We start from the raw sequence: 18,388 nt of genomic DNA, 5'->3' as shown, positions 1-18,388 counted from the left end.
ATTGTAAAATTCGACAGTGCTTAGCCAATAACTGTGGAATTGACTAAATCATGCATTTGTGCTTCAGAGCTGGGCAAATACCTAATTTGCTTGCATATTTGCTCAAATGAAAAATTGTATTTGTCTCAATTGTGTAAGCTGCCTTGTCATTTCTGTGAGTGCTTTAGGCAAATGAGTTTGAAGGCAGAAACAGTCCATGAAAGAGTAGGGTCTAATAAGTTCTGCGAGCAGTCATTGCAGGATGGTGACTCTGAAAGATTGCCTGGGTTGTCTTGACCCTCAGGCTCTCTACTTTCAAGCAGGAGTGTTGCTGTGTCCACAAAATAAAAGTTGCTTACACCAGTCAGAAAAATGTCTGGAAGGTCCAGGGAACAATCATTTGCCAAAATGGCTTGTTGGACAATAGCAAACAACAAATAAAAATTAGAAGTTGTAAACGGCTTGTGGTTGATTCTGAACAGAAAAGAGTTGCATTTGTGGAATAAATGTGTTCACTTTGAGCCACTTGTTCAGGCTTAATTTGGAGACAAGGCTGATGCTTGTAGCTGCAGTGGATAAAGCCCCTTTGCTGTGGCTCCCCTTTTCAAATGGTGAGGACAAAGTATTTATTCAGCTGTCAAGTGGGAAAAGAAAGCAAATTAATTTTAGGCTGGAGGACTGGACTGTGTTTGCTGTTGTAGTTCTGAGGCCAGATGGTGACTTGGACAGCCCTGGGGAATGGGTAACGAGTTTCTCCAGGGCAAAGATCAGAAGCAAAAGGAAATATTCAGATTATCTTGCAGTTCCACTTCCTAGAGAGGAAAAGGGAGTGTGAGATGCATCAGGCTGTGTTAGGGAGGGGATTAGCCACTCCTTCACTTCAATTGTTGCTGTATCCTGGAGTCAGTTTGTGGTAGAGTGGGTTTGTGACCTGACTCCCCCTGCAAACTGCAGCTGTCCCTGGGAAGGACAGGGCAGCTCCAGCAGCACCTATTGGAGCAGCTGGCTCAGTGAGGAGAACGCCTCTGCCCATAGTCCTCAGCTCCCTCATGGCTCTTCTAATGACAGCAAATTTGAGCACCTGTTTCACCCAGGAGTCAGGGAAGACCGTGGGGAAGGAGATGGTCTAAGGTTACCTAACAGTGGCTACATCTGGCTTGTGCTCCCAAAGTGTTTTATGTCCTACTTGTCTGGCCTCAGTGCTGGCTCCTGCCTGGGTTTCCATGGTTTGGCAGTTGGTTTCAGGTGCTCTTTACGTGAGCTGTGGTGGAGTTGGTAGGTAACCAAGCAGATGAGGTGTCTCAGCTATGTCTACTTAGGCTGCTCAACTGCCTGTTAAATGTGGTTCAGGCACCTAGGGCATAAGAACATATGAAAAACTCTCCAAGAAGCTCCAGGACTGTGAGTGTCTGAATGTCTAGGCAGAAAGTGAAGTGGAAGAAAGGTCTTTATAGTGGCACAAAACATTCTCCATGGAAGGAGTTTCAATTCCATTCAAACATAACTTAGCTTCTCATGTAAGTGTTTTCATTTTGAGTTAATTTTTATCCAGCATAAACAAGGTAGGGGGAAAACAAGAGGATTGGGAAGGCTGAAGGTGAGGAGCAGCCTGGCTGGGTTGTGGAGAGCCCCAGCCCCTGGAAGCTGCATCTGGAGCAGGGCAGCACAGGCAGTAGTGCATGGCCCTGTCTGGAGCAGCCTGTGGTGCACTGAGGCTGAAGAAATTCGACTCTGCAGGTCAGAAGGAAAAGAATGTCAGCCAAGGGGGCTGTGAGGTTGGTGCTGTCAACTAGGACAGCAGTGGGTGAACCCAAGCCAGCTCTTGCAGTTTCCTTATTGCCTGCAAGTTCACTTGTTTTTCTTTCCTTCCAAAAGAGACAGGGAGGGAAGGTGGTTTTTGTGAATTGAGAGGAATGTAATAGTGAGGCTGACATCTGTTAGGAATAGATCCTGATCCATGAGATTGACAAGAAGTCAAGTGCAAGGGGATGAGGATAGATGGTACTATGCCTTACTGTATTTATATGCTGGAGGGGAGAAGTCTTACACCATGTGTGGGGACCTGGCTAAACAGCAGAGACATACACATGGCCAGAATACTCATGTACTCACTTTAGCTTTTCATTTTTACTTGCCTCAGTAAAAGCACTGTACTTGCAGGGCTCTTTCTTACTGAAAGAAACCAGTGAGATGACACAGGTTGTAGGTAACTTTTTTCTTTCTTTTATCTCTCGTTTATCCATCTTTTTACCCTAGGGAACAGAATTGATTGTTACAGCCCACAAGAAAAGACCCCTTTCAGTCTTCTCAGTCCTCCCTTTTTTCCAGAGAATATTGAACCCCCGAAGCATTAACTCTCAGTTGAAAGGTTGGTGGAGAGGTTGGGTCAGATTGTCCCCTTTCTTGCAATGCCTTCTTTAAAAACAAGATGGATCACAGTATAAAAGTGAAGTTGCCACTTCCAGAAAAGCAGGGAGTATCCAGGGGAAATACCTGGTGTTTGGCAATGGTGCTGCCTGCACTTCTGCTCTGCCTGCAGAACCACTCCAGATACAGCTGGCCAGCAGAAGACCTTGGTCCATTATGTGCTTTGTAGCTCATGTCTGTGGCAGCCCTGGGTTTGCTCAGCTCTATTCACCTTCCTCCTCTCATGAACTTCCCTGTGAGGCCAGTGTCCTCCTTCCCTGCACAAGCATTCACAGCTGATGTGGAGATGACACATCTGCCTGTCAAGCCACTGGACCTTGGGACTCTCCTGAGTTATTGCAGCTAGTCAGCTTACTCTGAATATGAAAAACAGATTCCTGCAGGGAATTTGGGGTTCAGAACTCTTCCTTTCTTTAATTTATTTTTCTTTAAGTAAATTGAGGGAACTTCAGCTATTCCACTGACAGGAAATGCTGAAGGATATATCTCAAATCATTTGCTGAGATCTCCAGGGTATGGGGGCTTATGCAAGGTTTTTGCTATAGACTCTCCACCAGCTCTGGGAAACATCTGTTCTGCATTCTGAATGCATTTTCCCAGCAGAAGTTGTTTTAATAAAATCATCGCTTTTTCTGTGCTTAGAAAACCCAGTGAAACAAAGTTTTTTTCCCTATGCTAAACAGTTCTTGACCCCTGGTTAATGAAGGTAAAAACTGCATCTAACATTGTTTGGCTTGTCATGTTTTTCCAAGAACTTCTCTGATGGTCATAATATGATAGAACTCACCAGAACTGAAACTCTGAAGAATGACTAGTGTTTAATATTAACTGCACTACTTGTTTTTGTTGGTGCTTAATTGCAGTCTCTGTTTGAAATCCAGTCTCTAAGCTGTAGCATGTGAATAGCCTATATGTTGAGTGAGATTATGAAAGCAGGGTGTTTTAAGGCAGCAGGAGGGTGAAATTGTTAATAATTTTTCAAAAATATTTTTTTTTTTTATCATTGTGTTGTGACCCAGATCTGAAATGGCCTTTTCTCCACAGTAAGATACATTAGAAAAAGTCTTGCTGCAGTTCGATTCACCTGAGAGCAAATAATTATGTGCACAGCCAAGTTACTCTCTGCTAAACCAGAAAAATTGGAAAATCTGTCAAAGTCCTCAGTGCTCACTGTGGACTCCTTTGTCCTCAGCAGAGGTGATGAGCATATGGGTGGTAGCTACCTTCAAAGTTCAGCTGTGGAACCCTTTCCCTGTGTGGACAGCAACCAGGAAAGGGAAAGGAAAACTTTATGAACGTGAAAATTCTTCATTGGTCTGGAGAGAGAAAATTATCCTGGCTTGGACCTGTTCTGGAAGTGGTTTTGATTTTAATGGGAACTTGTACAGTTTGGAAAAAAAGGGAGGTGTTACAAGCTTCATCCCATCCAATTTCCCATGTAAGAATATTCTGTGTTCTCAGACTGCAATTTTTCAGACAACTACCATTCCTATTGTCACTATTTGGGTTCTAGACTAACATTGTAGATAAGCATCATTTGGAAATGAAGCTTGACTCGGGATAGACTGATGTTCCTCCTTTGCTTTTAACTGAGTAACTAATCTTGTCTCAGAGTAGCATTTTCAGATGAAAGCCCGAAGACAGACGGTGCTAAAATGTTTTGGAAGTCAGCTGCCCCTCAAGCAGCTCTGAGTTCTTAAATGGACCCCCATAGGAGGGTGGTAGGTATTTCTGGGCCAACTTACATGCATTCTGATTCACCAGCAGGCTGCTTCACTGCTTTGCCTGGCTTTCCTCTTCCTTTTCCAGACAAGAGCCCCTTCATGGTCCATAAACAAGTGGAAGAAGCACAGAAGCTTCAGTTAGCAAGAGATCTGATTGTCCCCTCTTTGGTGATTCAGGCTATCTGAGCTTAAGCAAACAAACCTAACCAGAACGTGCACAGCAGTAAATACCTTCAATCCTAAATTGCATCTTGCAGAAGACACATTTTCAGGCCTGATATATTACTACTTCTCCGAGTCCCAGCCCCCTTTATTGGAAATAAGGGTGCTGAATGGAGTCTGCTTCCTGCTCTCCCATCAGGTTGCACATCTTTTGTCTGTGCTAGTGGTGCAAAGGAACTGCAAACAGTATCATTTTGGTGGCATACTTTGTGCACTCTCTCTCTTAATATCTTGTCCTTTATTTTGGTTTCAGCTGAACAACTTGGACTTCATTTAACAAAATTGGATTTTTCATTTTCCTCTCCTGGGGAGAGTGAGAGAAACTGCTTTCTTCCCAACAACGCCCCAGCCTGCTGCTTTCTGCTTCGCTGGACCCTTACTTACCACCTAAGGCTGCTTCTAGCTCCTGGAAACAATTTTTATACCCCTGTTCTTCAGCCATGCTTGCAGACATGGTGGATTTATCTCAGATTTGTGGTGCTTTCAAGCTTCTGGACATTTGCTTTGGTTAGCCAAGGTCCCTTGGCAGTGCTGGTCTGTGAGAAACAGAAAACCAAGTTGTTGTACAAGTGCACTGTAGGTAGAAGATGAAATATTCCCCAGCCTGCGTGGAGAATCTCTTTTGTTTCTCTGCCAGGTCATGCACAGAGATGAAGATACCTAGTTAGGGGGTCCAGCAGTGTTCTGCTGGAGTTGCAGCTGTTAAGTAGGACAAATTATTAGGAAGAATTGAATTACAAAAATGTGGAGGTTGAGGGTTTAGGAGATCTAGTACAGCTCTCTGCATGGAGACATGACCTAACAAATTCTGTATCTTCAACTGGTTGTGGGAGAAGCAGACAAGACTCAGGCTGAAGAAAGATAAGTGCTGGTCTAGCACAGCAGCGGGTGGAGAGTACTGAGGGTGAAAGTGATCTTGGGGGACTTGGTAACTGCTGCATATCCATTAAAGTCAGTGTGATGTCTTTCTGGGATACAAGCCTGCTTTTATTGGCTTTCCACAGAGCACGATATCAAACTGAAAATCTCCCTTCTCCTCTTCCGTGTTTCCAGTGATAATGGGCTTCAGTGCATACATGGGCATGTCATGCTCTGGAGCAGTGGAATATGTTCTGCTTTTGGATGTGACAGAGTAGTCTGACAGAGAGGTACAACTTCAGGAAGGTGTTGAGGGGACAACAGGACCTACACATTACCTGCAGCCTAAGTGCAGCTGCTTCCAGATACAAGGTGCATTTGTTGGCTTCCTTATTTATTGTTAATAATATATAATTTCTTCATACATTCTTCTGGGATCCTACATTAGCCCTCTCTTGGAAGGAATCAGACGAGGACCAAATGTCTGTCAGGTCACTTTAATTTTTGGGCTATCTTTAGGCATCATGATGATAGGAAATGTCAAAAAACTCAAGGTAATCAGTAAAGGATCTTCTAAAATTGTCACGTTTGATTCCGAACAACCTTGTGGGACACAAGCCTGTGGGTGCCCCATGTCTGTGTGAGATGAGAGTTTGAAAATATCTGGTATATGTGCATCCCCATATCTGGCCTTTGTGTAGTGCTCTCCCTTTTCATGGGCTACAATAAGACAAAATATGCAAAGATGTTGTAGATTTCATTAGTCACACTAGTTTATTCAAACCTCTTCTTTGCATAAGAAACCAAGGCCTGCACTGATCTCTGGGAAAGAATGCGCTCACAGCTTGGAAAAGCCGTGTGCTGGAATGGCACCGCGGCACAGAGAGGTCAGCAGCTCGGGCACAGGAGAGGGGCCCGGCTCTAGGGTTTGGTGCCATCATTTGCAATTCAATCCCATGCAGCTCCCTCTTAGGAGAACAATTCACTAAATACAGAGTTGTTCTCTTTCCCTAATTCACCATATAATTCACCTCCTAAGTTCAATTAAGAAGCAATCTGTTTGTGACTGGAAGCAAGCTGCATTTATTTAGAAATACAAAATTATCCTTTGCCTCAGCAAAGATTGCATGCCTTAATAATTCTGGTGATGAATGGCCAGTTGTGGTTTCCTTTAAATGGAATGAGATATTGTGTGAAGAATAGCATACTTTGCAGGGGTGGGGGTGGGAGAAGTCCTGGGGATGTAAAACTGAGAAGAGGAACTTTTGTTGGGCTTGGGCTTAAGGAAGTGACGAGGACTGGGCATGAAAGAAAACAAAGGGAAATCTTAGGATGGGACATGGAAGCTGGAAAAGAGTGATAGAGTTCAGAGCAATCCATCTTGTTGAATCAGGCTTGTTCCTGTTCACACATCTAATGGCTTTTGTCCAGCCAAGCTCTGTTAAACTATGGCACTTCCTCTGGGAGACAAACCCCTGATTTACTGTCTCTCTTGGACCAGGATGCTCTAACCTATAGCCAGCTGAGAATCTGGGCATTTTATTTTCTTCTGAATTGTTTTGTAGCTATTTTTCATCATAATTTTCCTGATGCTCGTATCAGTTGTAGTATAATGTTGGAGATTTATTACCATCCTCTCAGCCCTTCTCCAGGGTGTCAGAGATAAACCTTTTCCCCGGTCCTTGCCCCATGGCATGGGCTGGAGAAGGATTTGCTAGAAGCCAGCTCTAGAGCAAAGGAGAGTTTTCCAGCTGGCAAAGCAAGACTGCTTCAGTGACTGGAAGATGTCCAGCTGTCTTGGAAGTGTCTGTGCTGTAACTGTCCATACAGCAGTGCTGCATGACCAACAGTGTACTCTTTCCTGAGTGTGGTGGTTTACCATGCTCTTCATGCTTTATCTTACCACCAAGGCTACAGAAGCTTGCTCTTGCAGTACCTCTACAGGGATCAGCTCATTCAGCTCCTGCTCTCATTAAGTCTCCATGAAATTAGCCTTCCCTAGAAGAGACTTCCTGCCTATTCGGCGTATGGAGAGACTTCGGCATGGTATGGTAACGAGCTGCAAGGTGTCACTGTAGGCTAGGAACAAATCCAGGGAAAGTGCCTAGCTTTATCAAGGGTTTAGTCCCTGCTTCCTGAACAGGGAAAGCAGACTCCCAACTGGCATTACTGATAACTGCTGTCCTTTCCACATCAGAGCTCTGCCAGCCAGCTCACCTGAGATGAGTCTCTGCTCTTTTTTCCTTTGCAGGAGGCCTGGGAGAGGAGGTGTCAAGTGAAAATGTCACTTCGACTGACCATAGTGACAAAGCAGTTAAAAAGGGTAATGTGGTACCCCACCCAGACCTTTGGGTATCTTTTATTTACTTTTTTTACCCCCTGTAAAAAATATATTTTTGTACTGTTTTGTACATTTGTGTGCCTCTCTGCCTGGGAGATCAGCCCTGCCCGGACATTTTTTGCTGTTGGTGAACTCTCTGAAAAGGGTGGGTTTGCCTTGTATAATGTGGTGGGTTGACCCCAGCCAGAAGCTGAGCACCCAGTCACTGTTCCCCTCCTCCTACAGGAGAGGTGAGACAGCAGGAAAAGCAAGAGTGGCAAAACCATTGGTTGAGATAAAGACAGTTTAATAAGTGAATGAAGGGGAAAAAATACCCGAAGTGATATAAAGGCAAATGCTCACCCCTACCCACAAGCAGCACTTGCTAGAAGAATGTGTCAGGCCTCTCCAGGGAGGAGATTTTAACAAATTTCAGTTGTTAAAGACAGAAAGGAGTTAGGAGCAGTCAAGAGCTGTTGCAGGACGGGTGGGGAGAATTTGCCCAAGAGTGTGTGTTGCTGGCAAGGCATGGAAGCGTTGGTGGCACAGAAGTGTGGGCTCAGAGTCCCCTGTGCACAGCTGCTGCTGCACCAGGCACAGGAGAGCACGGGACAGACACCTCCTCACTTGGCTTTGCTATCAGAAGCTGTCTGTGTGCAAATCCACAGAGATTTTGGGCAGGCCCAGGAGCAGTTTGTGACTAGAAGAACAAGACTACTTCTGTCTTGAGACCTTGTCTCCTTCTGGCTGTGGCCCTTTTAATGCCAGTGCCTGTGCTGCTGCCTGGTACCAGCAGTACCAGGTATATGCAGGAGGGTGGTTCTTCCTTTATTGGGAGAGCCCCCAACCTCAGAGCATCTGCCTTCCAGGATCCAGCAGCTGGCTTGGGGATGGGGCAGCTTCTGAAATGCCAGAAAGGTGCTTAGGAACAAAAGGCAAATTCCCGTTTTTTGTCCTGCAGCTCAGAGCAAGGTCTTCAGCAGGAAGGGCTTGACCTGGTGAAGTAGGAGGGAGGGTTTAAAGTCATTCTTTTCATTCCCCTATAGTGCCTGACTTTCTTTCCCATTGTATTGAACCTCTCAGCCTTGACAGTAGTGGTTTGCTCACTGATGCTTCGGCTGGAGGGATGAATAGGGGAGAGGTTCTCAGCAGCCCCCCAGTCACTAGAGGAAGGTCTTAGCTGGACCTGTGCTTTTTAATAACCCAGCAGCCCATGTCCCTGACGTGGAAAGCAAAGCTGTGGCTGGTCTTGCTGATTTACATACAAATTGCCATCCTTCCGGGCTTCACAGCGGTCCGCTGGTGAACCACTGTCGGCAGTGCTGCTCCTCGAGGTGACAAGGATGTTCGCCTTGGTGTGACCCTTTAGGCCAGCACTCTCTGGAGCATAGCAACACCTGTAATGTTATTCCTTTGCCCTAGTCCAGCTGATGAGTTGGCTGTGCAACACAGGGAGCTTAACAAGTGGTGTCTGCACACAGAGGTTTCTAAAGCCCAGCTAGACTGTGGCTGCTTTGAGGGTTTGAGTTGCCCGTGGCACCTCAATTAGGGGATGAGCAACCAGGAAGCTTTGAGTAAAGGATATTTTGAGTAAAGCTGTCAGACTCTCACCATATGAAAAGTGCAACTCATGTAGGCGTAACCAGTATCTGAGCTGGGCTGCAGCAGCACAGATGCAGGGCAAGGTACAGGGTCTGCCTGGAAGTCAGTATGAATCCTGTTGCAGATTTTAACACCAGTGCTGAACATCACACAACCAGGGCCCCTCTACCCTTTGTAACAAGAAATGAGACGTGTTCTGCTTTCCTTTTTGTATTTTCGCTCCTTTTTATTAAAATGAAGAGATTCAGCACGGATGGAGATTTGCGCCTCTGTTTTCCATCCTGAGCATCCCTCCTCCAACAGAGACTGTCCGATCTTTATAGATTTCCAAACCACCCAAGACCTGGTATGTGAAACCAAAGTAATACTTTTCAGCCTTGAGTACAGATTTCAGCTATTCCCAACAGAACAAACCATTCTCTGCAAATGAGTAGAGAGGTAGTGCAAATTGAGAATATATAGTGACATCTAGGTTGCTTTGATTCCCACCTCCTGTTCCCCTTGTTTAAGTAGTGCCCTCATCTGTGAAGATGCTGTTGCAGTGAGTGAGTGGCTAGAGACACGGAAGAATGTGCTTTTACATCCTAATGGGAGAACAGCTTTGGCACAGTGCATGTGGAGGCTCCAAAACAAGAAGAGTTAGTTATCTATAGATTAGCAGCCTCAAAGTCCCCCAAAAATCACTGGAAAATCTGGCTATGACTTCTGGTTTGGTTTAACACCTTGCTTTTTCTTTTTCTCTTTTTCTGAAGCTCCAGGGTATTACCTGAGGGCTGCACGTGGAACTAAAGAGGATTTAAACAGTGTTGCCACTCTGTCTTGCAGACGGCAGGCAGAACACAACGCTTGCAAGGAGCCCAAAGAGGAAAGAATATAAAGATGGGTCTGGGACGGATGCACACTCCTCTCCCAGAGCGCGCAGGGCAACCACATCCAGGGCTGAGAGGATCTGGCCTGGGGGGGTCATCCCCTATGTGATCGGAGGAAATTTCACTGGTCAGTAGTGAAAACACTGCTTTCTGTTTCTGAGACACAAACACACGGGGTTTGTGTCTCAAACCCTGTGGGAAATCTCTGGAGCAGAGTTCTCCCACAAATGACTCAGGTCCTTGGGAATCTGTCTCCTGAGGCAGGGTGGGCATGTCATTGCACAAGGAATTGTGCACTGTGGAAGCCTGAAGCTGAGGTGTGCAGTGAGATGGTTCTTCTCTTGGAGTCCAAGAGATATTTGAGTGACTGAGTCACTTTTCTTTAGGGGCCAGCACCTGTGAGCTGTGCTTGCCCTCTGTTTTTCCAGAAGAGAATCCTCTCTGCTGTTGGGAGCAGTGCTCTGGGTTCCTCACAATAGCTCTGCCTTGGTTTTGAGGAGCATCTGTAGCACTCATGAGATTCCTGGGTCTTGAAAAACGTGCGTGGTCGTTTATTTCATGTCGTGAGAGCAAATTTGGCACATCACTTAGTAGCTGGTGTTCAGATCAGAACACCTGGCAGCTCTGCCAGAATGGCCTGTACCTAGAGAGGAGACGTGTTTTATAATCACAAATATTGATGTACTTAATCTGTAAAGTTTGCTACCTGTTTAATTAGAGCAGTAAATTTGTCAGGCACAAGGAGAGAAAAGATGATACAGGAAGGTAATGCTGGAAGTGGGCCCCAGAGTCCAAGAGGTGTCTGCAGACATAAGATTGTTTATTTGAAAGGCTGATTGTTTCCATATCCAGATGAAGTCCATTAGAGATTTTCCTGAAAGCCAGGCCTTCACTGTTTGCTCCTCTTGATCTCTTTTCCAGGAACCCAAAGAGCTATCTTTAAGCAAGCAATGAGGCACTGGGAGAAACACACTTGTGTGACCTTTGTGGAGAGAACTGATGAAGAGAGCTTCATTGTGTTCACATACAGAACCTGTGGGTAAGTGATGCACACGTTCCTCACAGCTCTCTATTGCAAACAGCGCTTTCAGTGACACGTGCTTTGTACGTCTAGCCCAGAATAGACCAATGGCTACATTGAGAACCTGGCACAGAGATGCAGCTGGTCACTTGCAGTGAGGATTGCCAGGATAGTTTAGTATTTACTCAGAAAGTAAACACTAAATACTGTACTCAGAAGGTGCTAAGCCTTTCTGGATTCTCTTTTCCTGGAATAACACTTAAATGTACATGTGCGTGTTTATAGAGATGCACTTTTTTCTTTGTTTTCTTTGTACTTACATGTAAGTACATATAGTGTATGTAACTGCTGGCCTGTCCTGAACCCTGCCAGACACCATCCTCTGTTCCTGTGTTTTAGAGTTCCTCAAGTCACTGATGTGCTGCATGGGTTTGTGGGTTTTCTTTTCCAGGTGCTGCTCTTACGTGGGTCGCCGAGGAGGGGGCCCTCAGGCTATATCCATTGGAAAGAACTGTGACAAGTTTGGTATTGTGGCTCATGAGCTGGGTCATGTGGTGGGTTTCTGGCATGAGCACACACGGCCTGACAGGGACCAGCATGTCACTATCATCAGAGAGAACATACAGCAAGGTAAAATCACACTTCAGGTTATTCCACCTGCCTTTTGGCTGGGTAGAAACCTTTCTTGCTACACTTTTGGAAAATGCTGGTGGTCTCAGGGTTGGGATAGAAAAGAAATATTGCTGTCCTTGTCTAGAATAAGGCTCAAAATAGCTGTATGAATAGACATTTTGGATGTCCAGCTGGAATTACTGAAGCATAGGAACATATCCATTTCATTCTAGGCTCCCACAGGTAGGAGTCTTCTCTTTTTTTCTCCTCTAATAGTGGTTTGTTTCTTTTCCTTTTTGTTTGTCATCACAGGTCAGGAGTACAACTTTTTAAAGATGGAAGCTGGGGAAGTGAACTCGCTTGGAGAGACCTATGACTTTGACAGCATCATGCACTATGCTAGGAACACGTTCTCCAGGTAATTATTCAAGGTTACATGTCCTTAGGACTATTTTTGATACTTGTAGTTGACTCTGTGGGATATCTAGAGCCTAGGAGGAGACCTCTGTTCTATTACTGCATTGTAAGGCTTGAAAAAATATTTGAAAAAGCAAGGTGGGTGTATATGGTGGACTCCTGTTTTCTCCTTTCCACTGTATTTACTCAGTAATAATACTGGTAATCTCAGAGAGTTTCCAAAGCCTTGCTAACACTCTTTTCAGCCTTCCCAGGCAGGTACATGTGTATCTGTGTGCATATCTGCCCACATGCAAGTTGGATAATGCTAAAACAAGCTTTGAATGTCTTGGTTTTCCAGCTTATGCTTGGGAGTCACAATACAGCTGTCAGAGTCTCCAGTGGTTGTGCTAAGGGAGAGCTTAACTCTAGATCATGATCTTTAATTATTTGGGTGATTTTTTTAACCATTTATGCATGAGCTTTCAATCATGGCCTCTGCAGCTGCATGGTTCTGTGTGACTGGGTTTTTTCATGGAGGGGTTATCAGTCCTGGCCCAGCTAAGTGCCAGTTTCTGCATAGGCTGTTTGTCCTTGACTCCTGTCTCATTCCTCCAGATGGAGCCCATATTCTGATTAAACTACTCTACTGGATAGAGAGGTGATATTCCATATACAGGACATAACTATGTTTATGAAAGATACTGGATGATCAGATTCATTTTGCTGCCTTATTAGAAGTTTTCTTCCATAAATCCTATTATTGCTCTTTCCCAAGAGCTTTCTGTCACTACATACTGCAGGTAAAGGGGTTGGAAGGTACAGTGGAAGTATTCACACTCTTGGAAAATTTTTGTTGCAAAAACTGAAGAGATCTTTGGGAGTTTTTAAATTTTCTTACTCCCCAGTTGTATCAAAGGACCAAGCCTGTTGCTTTGTGCTTTTATTTTGACAACTTCACATCACCCAGTGGAAAGCTGTCAAACGTGCTGAAATGCTGTTTGTTGTGGCAGGAGGAGATGGTGTTTGGGCAAGGGTGTTTTGCAGGCTTCGGAGATTTCTTTGCATCAGATATCCAAAGCAAACAATTTTTCTTCCCTTGAGGGATCTGCTGGACCCTTCCAGCATTTGCTAAACTCTAAATGGTCAGAATTGTTTTGCACAAAAGCAGGATTAAGTTATTACCACCATTTATATTGTGGATGCCTTTGAATCTGTGTCTCTTGAAAACTAGGGTCCTTCAGAGCCCTGCTGGGCCAAAACGGGATAAAAATGGCAAGAGTCCTGCTGGATTTAAATTGGTGCTTGATAAGATTTTTAAGTCTGTTTTCTTTAAGCCCTTTGTCTCTGTGACCCACCCTTACCCCAGTTGCAGTCTTTGTGCAATAATTGAACAGAGCACTAAGTGCCTCTGTAGGGTGATTGTGCTCTCACCACAAATAAGCAGTGCTGGGAAAAGGCTTTTACTTTGCCAAGACCTGTCTTGACATCTGCTCCCCTAAGGGAGCAATGCATTGGCCAGCCAGAGAGACTGGTGGGTGTATGCACCTATCCTCCCCACCTCACTGAGGTTTGTGAGTGCTGTCCAGGTGCAACCCAAACTGACAAAGCACAGAGTGCATGAAGATATTAAGTTCCAGCGAGTTTCATTAAGATCCGTGGCTAGGGAAGGGAGAGAGTTCATGCTTGGCCCTGCAGGAGAAGGGCTGCACTGGGTGTGTTGGTACATTAGCAGACACCAGAAAGCTGGTGTGAGATGGTGTGAGCACCTGACCAGTGCAGATGGGGTGTGTGAGTGGGCAGGGGAAGGGCATGGAGTCACGTCTGTGACTTACTCTCTTATAGGAATTCTTACCTGGCACTTAGTACAACTTGGTTTTTAGCTTCAGTCAGTATTGATGATCGTAATCACATGGTGTTTACCACGGTCAAATGCTGCTGTAAATCCTGGGCCTTTCTTATTCTAAACTTTTTACCTAGGACAGAAAGGTACAGCTTTTCTGAGATTTGATGAGTCCTAGCAGTGGAAATTTTTTCCAGTGATTCTTTTGACGATTGGTGTAGAGTCACTCCTTTCCATTTCATAGCACAATATGCCTCTCATTTTTGTCTGTGGCTAATAGAAACAGGAGTACGGCGCAAGAGACTAACGACAGCAGGGACGCGTTTTTACCACAGGAGTTTCTGTCCTCATCTCTGTCAGAAATTTGCCTGTTTTGCAGAGTGTGGCTGCAGGCTTTTATTTCCTGGTGCATTCCTTGCAGATGTGGCAGCAATCTAAACTGAATGTTGCCATCTCATGAAACGATTTCTTTTACACCTGTCAAGACCCATAAATAGCAACCTAGCGTAGAGTACAGCCTTCTGGAAGAAAATCTGTTTGGCAGGTAACAAGGGGAGTTTGAAGTTATGGGTTGTTTGTGTTGTGTGAGCAGTGCCTCAGGTATACACTATGTGCTGAAAGCTGAGGGCTGTGAATCCACAGTTGTGAAGGGTGGAATGGGAAAAAGAATCAAAAGTTTGCATGTGCAAGTGGTGGTTTTTCTATTAAACTCTGTCATTCTTCCCTGGTTGAGCCTGGAGATCTGCAGAAAGCATTTCAGAGGCCACAGAAGTATGTCCCTGCCAAATGCTGAGTTTTTCTATGAACTCCTGAGGAGGCTTGAAAATTTACTTTGAGCAAACTGACCTGTTTCCATGCTTGTGGTGTTTCTGGAATTGGAGGATTTATTTTCAATACATAAAAGTAAATAAATTCAGCCCAAGGCATGCAGCTGGCATATAGAATAACAAACTGAATCTAGAAATTGAAATTTGAGGGACTCACCTCAGATCCTGTATGTATTGGTTTTGATGCTGATCAGGAATTTTCCTGCTGCTGAAAAAATGCCAACATCTCCTATGCAACAGCTGATTCCAATTTTCAAAACAGATTAAATTCTTTTCCCTCTATTTCTTTCTTCAGTTTGAATATTTACAAAACAATGTCCCCCCTTCCCTCCCTGCCCCTGGACTAGGCAGCACTAAAATTATTGCTTCTGCCCTGATTTCCCATTGGACTCTCTGGACAGTTGTAGCCTGTCCTTCAGAAAGAGCAGTCTGCCTCACTTGGCTGATGCTGAAGGTTAAGCTCGGTGCTAGCCTTGGCATCCCCAAGCCTGCTTGGCATGCAGGGGTGCAGTGAAAAGTTCCTGCAGACTGGACAGCCTGACTGCAAGAGCTTGGGTTTTGCCAACCTGGAGTTCAGGTTTCTGATTCCCTCCCTCCTTCCCTGCACTCCTAATACTCCCCTGGGGTCCCTTTTTGCATGCAAGCTCTTGCTTGGCTGCATGGGCTGCATTTTGACCTGAGCTGAAATCCTTCACTGGACTGAGATCAGAAGTGCAGTAAAGAGCTCCTGAGTGTGATGCACATGGAAGAAATAGTAGCAAGTAAAAAGGGGCAGAGACAAGTGGAGTGGTTAACTAGCTTGGAAGCTCATACAGAACAAAGGTAGAACACCTGATCTTTTCCTCTTGTCTGTGGCAGCCCCAGTCACTGCCAGCACAACCCCATCTGCTACTGGGAAAACTCCCTTTCCCTCTGCTTCTTTGGCTTAAATGCCAAATCTGTGCTCCTGCTGGGCCAGATGTGCCATGGACCATCTGCAGGAATATTTCATTGCTTTTTTCTGATTTACGGCAAGGAAAGCTCTACCTCAGACAGAGGCAGCAGCAATTTTTAGATATCCATGAGGAATTTTCTGGCTTGGCAGACTTGCTTGTGCATTTGGAAGCTGTCTGCTATAGTGAAAAGGCTGTCTTGAGATAGTTAGCAGTTACTAGAAGCCAAACCACTATTGCTGGTTAGCATGGGGTATATGGTCAGGGGGATGGGGTGTGGGAGGCCTGCCACCTCTACTCTCTGATCATTGTGTCACTTTCCCTGCTTCATTGCTCTCTCTGCTCTTCCCTTTAGAGGAGTTTTCCTTGACACCATCCTTCCCCGTCGTGACGATAACGGGGTCCGGCCGACTATTGGTCAGCGTATTCGCCTGAGCCAGGGAGACATCGCTCAGGCAAGGAAGTTGTACAAATGCCCAGGTAAATATGGCTTGGGGAGATGGATCCTGCTTTAGCAGAGACACATGGTTTATGTGGAAGCTTTGGTGTTCAAGAGCACTTTAACAATCTCTTTGCGGAAAGAGACTTGGGAAACCTAGACTATCAAATGCTTTAGGCTGGAGCTGTGAGGGAGAAGTGAACTTGCCTAAAATGTGTCTCTTGTTAGTACTTTTCCAGTATTCTTGTTAGGTGTAAGGCTTCAGATTGGTCCAGCGTAGCTCTATTCATAGAAAATGAAGCCATTGTACGAGACTACTGGCAGAGTCGGGGCTAGGAGTTAGCAAAACGATGGGAAGATGTCTGGTAGGCTGAGGCCCTGGAAAGTGTGGATAGCTGGTGTGCAAATCCACCGTTTTTATGTATCCAACTACAGGTCAGAAAGTATGAGTCCATAAGGGTCTAGAATGAATTCTGGAGCCTTCAGGGTCTACATGTTTGAAGATTACTTCTTTTACCTTATAATGGATGGTATAACTTTTAGGTCTGTTAGTTCTAATTAACCTTTGGGGTTTTTTTTTCTTTTTACCTCATCATTACATTTTTCTTCTTACACTCATCCTTATCTCTAGATTGATTTTGGTTGAATAAAATGTTGTTCTTGCAAAACTATCTCATGGATAAGTCTAGGGGTTAATTTGTTTTGCACTGTATTTTTTGATTGAGTCAGACTTAATCCAACCAGGCTTTTCATTCCCATAGCTGGAAGAATCAATAACAGATTTAGGATTTCTCAAGGCAAACTGAAAAGCCACTGTGGCCTGAGGTACTAACTAAAAGCTACAAAGCAACTTTCTTTAAAATGTAGGACTCTTCTGTGAGTCTCAAGTTTTCCATTTGCCAAGTAGAACTTTTCCTACTTTTTTTTTTTCTCCCACAAAGCTTTAGCAGAGGTTATTGCAGTTCAGAACATATTAGGCAGCAAAATAATTAGAGATTTAAGCCTACTAAACTTTTTTTTTCAAATACCTGTTTTTCTGCCTTTTGTTTTGTTTTGTTTTTGTTTGTTTGTTTGTTTTGTTGTTGTTGTTTTGGTGGTTTTTTCTTTCTTTGCATCAAAATTTATACACAGGTTGCATCTTAGGAGAAGACGTGCAATATATTTAATGACATTAACATCTTTATCTGCCATTTGAATCTGTAGCTTGTAAGTTTTCTTCCTCTGCAAAATGCAAAGCAAAGGAGTTCAAAACCAAAGGATTTCATCTGTGTGTTCAAGCAGGGTTTGAAGGAGACTTTAGGATGAAGACACTTTCTTCAGCTGTCAAGCTGAAGATTTTAGGGTAAAGTGCAGCAACATATTTCAGGAGTTGAGTGGCAGATGGCTTCCCTTTTAGAAAGAGAGCCTTCACCTGAGAATACGTAATAATATTTCCCAAAAAAAGAAGCTAGTATGGTGGAGAATGAGGTACAAGTGTGCCCTGGAATCAGCCAGAACAACTGCTGTACCTGTCGTAAGAAACTGGGCTCTCCAGCTTGTTAGACTGGAGCACATGTGCCTGCTACAGTTAGGGCTTGCTTAGCTTGTCCATTCTAAAACCCTGCTGTTTTAAATTGCTCTTAATTCCTCAAAGCTTATACCTGCTGGGTTAAAGTGAGTGCCAAGCCAGGTGAAATCAAATGAAATTTGCTGAAGGAATTTCTGGAAGGCAAGATGCAGTTAACTACATAATAGCTAATGCTAGATTTGCTATGGCTGCACGGTTGAGAATTTGATGACTACAGTCACTACAAATGCTTTTAAAACAGCTCATCCCTGCTGTCTTGTGCTGTGCTAAAGGAAAAAGACTTGTGTAGCTGTGCTAATTGTGCAGGGGTGGCTAAACTATAAATTGAGAATGGTCCTGCATTATATAATCACCTCCAGTTCTCTGAGCATTTTCAAAAAGATAGAGTGTACCGGTAACCAGCTGATGAGCTGTAAGTGCCTGTCAACTCAACTGCTGCATCTACAAATGAGTTCTGAAGCATTCACCTTACTCCTTTGCTTTTCACCTCTGATCCTTCCTACCTGCTCAGTTTCTTGGATCCGAGAAGTACTGAGCAGTCTGCTTTATTGGACCTCTTGTCTTTGCTACTAAGTGGAGTACAGTCATATTGCTTTTCAGGGTGCTCTGCAAGAGGTTGTGCTTCCCCCACAAAGATGCTTTGCTCCCTGTGCTTCCCCCTGCACTGCAAGCAGTCGCTTTCCTCCCTGCTGGAAGGCCAGCCTGTCACAGGACCAGGGAGTTTCTTCGGCAAGGGTCAGAGTGAGATGG

The 18,388-nt window shown here is 44.6% G+C and overlaps 1 protein-coding gene across 1 annotated transcript in view; it reads left to right on the top strand.

Annotated features, from left to right (window-relative positions):
- TLL2 (tolloid like 2) overlaps positions 1-18,388 on the top strand; it is a 75,964-nt gene that overhangs the window by 40,138 nt on the left and 17,438 nt on the right. The window contains exons 3-8 of the mRNA XM_058421554.1: positions 7,462-7,533; positions 9,958-10,128; positions 10,923-11,040; positions 11,474-11,652; positions 11,947-12,052; positions 15,988-16,112. Of these exons, the coding sequence (XP_058277537.1) occupies positions 7,462-7,533; positions 9,958-10,128; positions 10,923-11,040; positions 11,474-11,652; positions 11,947-12,052; positions 15,988-16,112 (771 nt within the window). The remainder of the gene's footprint in view (positions 1-7,461; positions 7,534-9,957; positions 10,129-10,922; positions 11,041-11,473; positions 11,653-11,946; positions 12,053-15,987; positions 16,113-18,388) is intronic.

The sequence above is a fragment of the Hirundo rustica genome, chromosome 8 (genome assembly GCF_015227805.2).
Source record: "Hirundo rustica isolate bHirRus1 chromosome 8, bHirRus1.pri.v3, whole genome shotgun sequence".
Taxonomy (NCBI): Eukaryota; Metazoa; Chordata; class Aves; order Passeriformes; family Hirundinidae; genus Hirundo; species Hirundo rustica.
The sequence above is the reverse complement of the archived record's forward strand: the minus strand, read 5'-3'. Positions and strand labels throughout refer to the sequence as shown.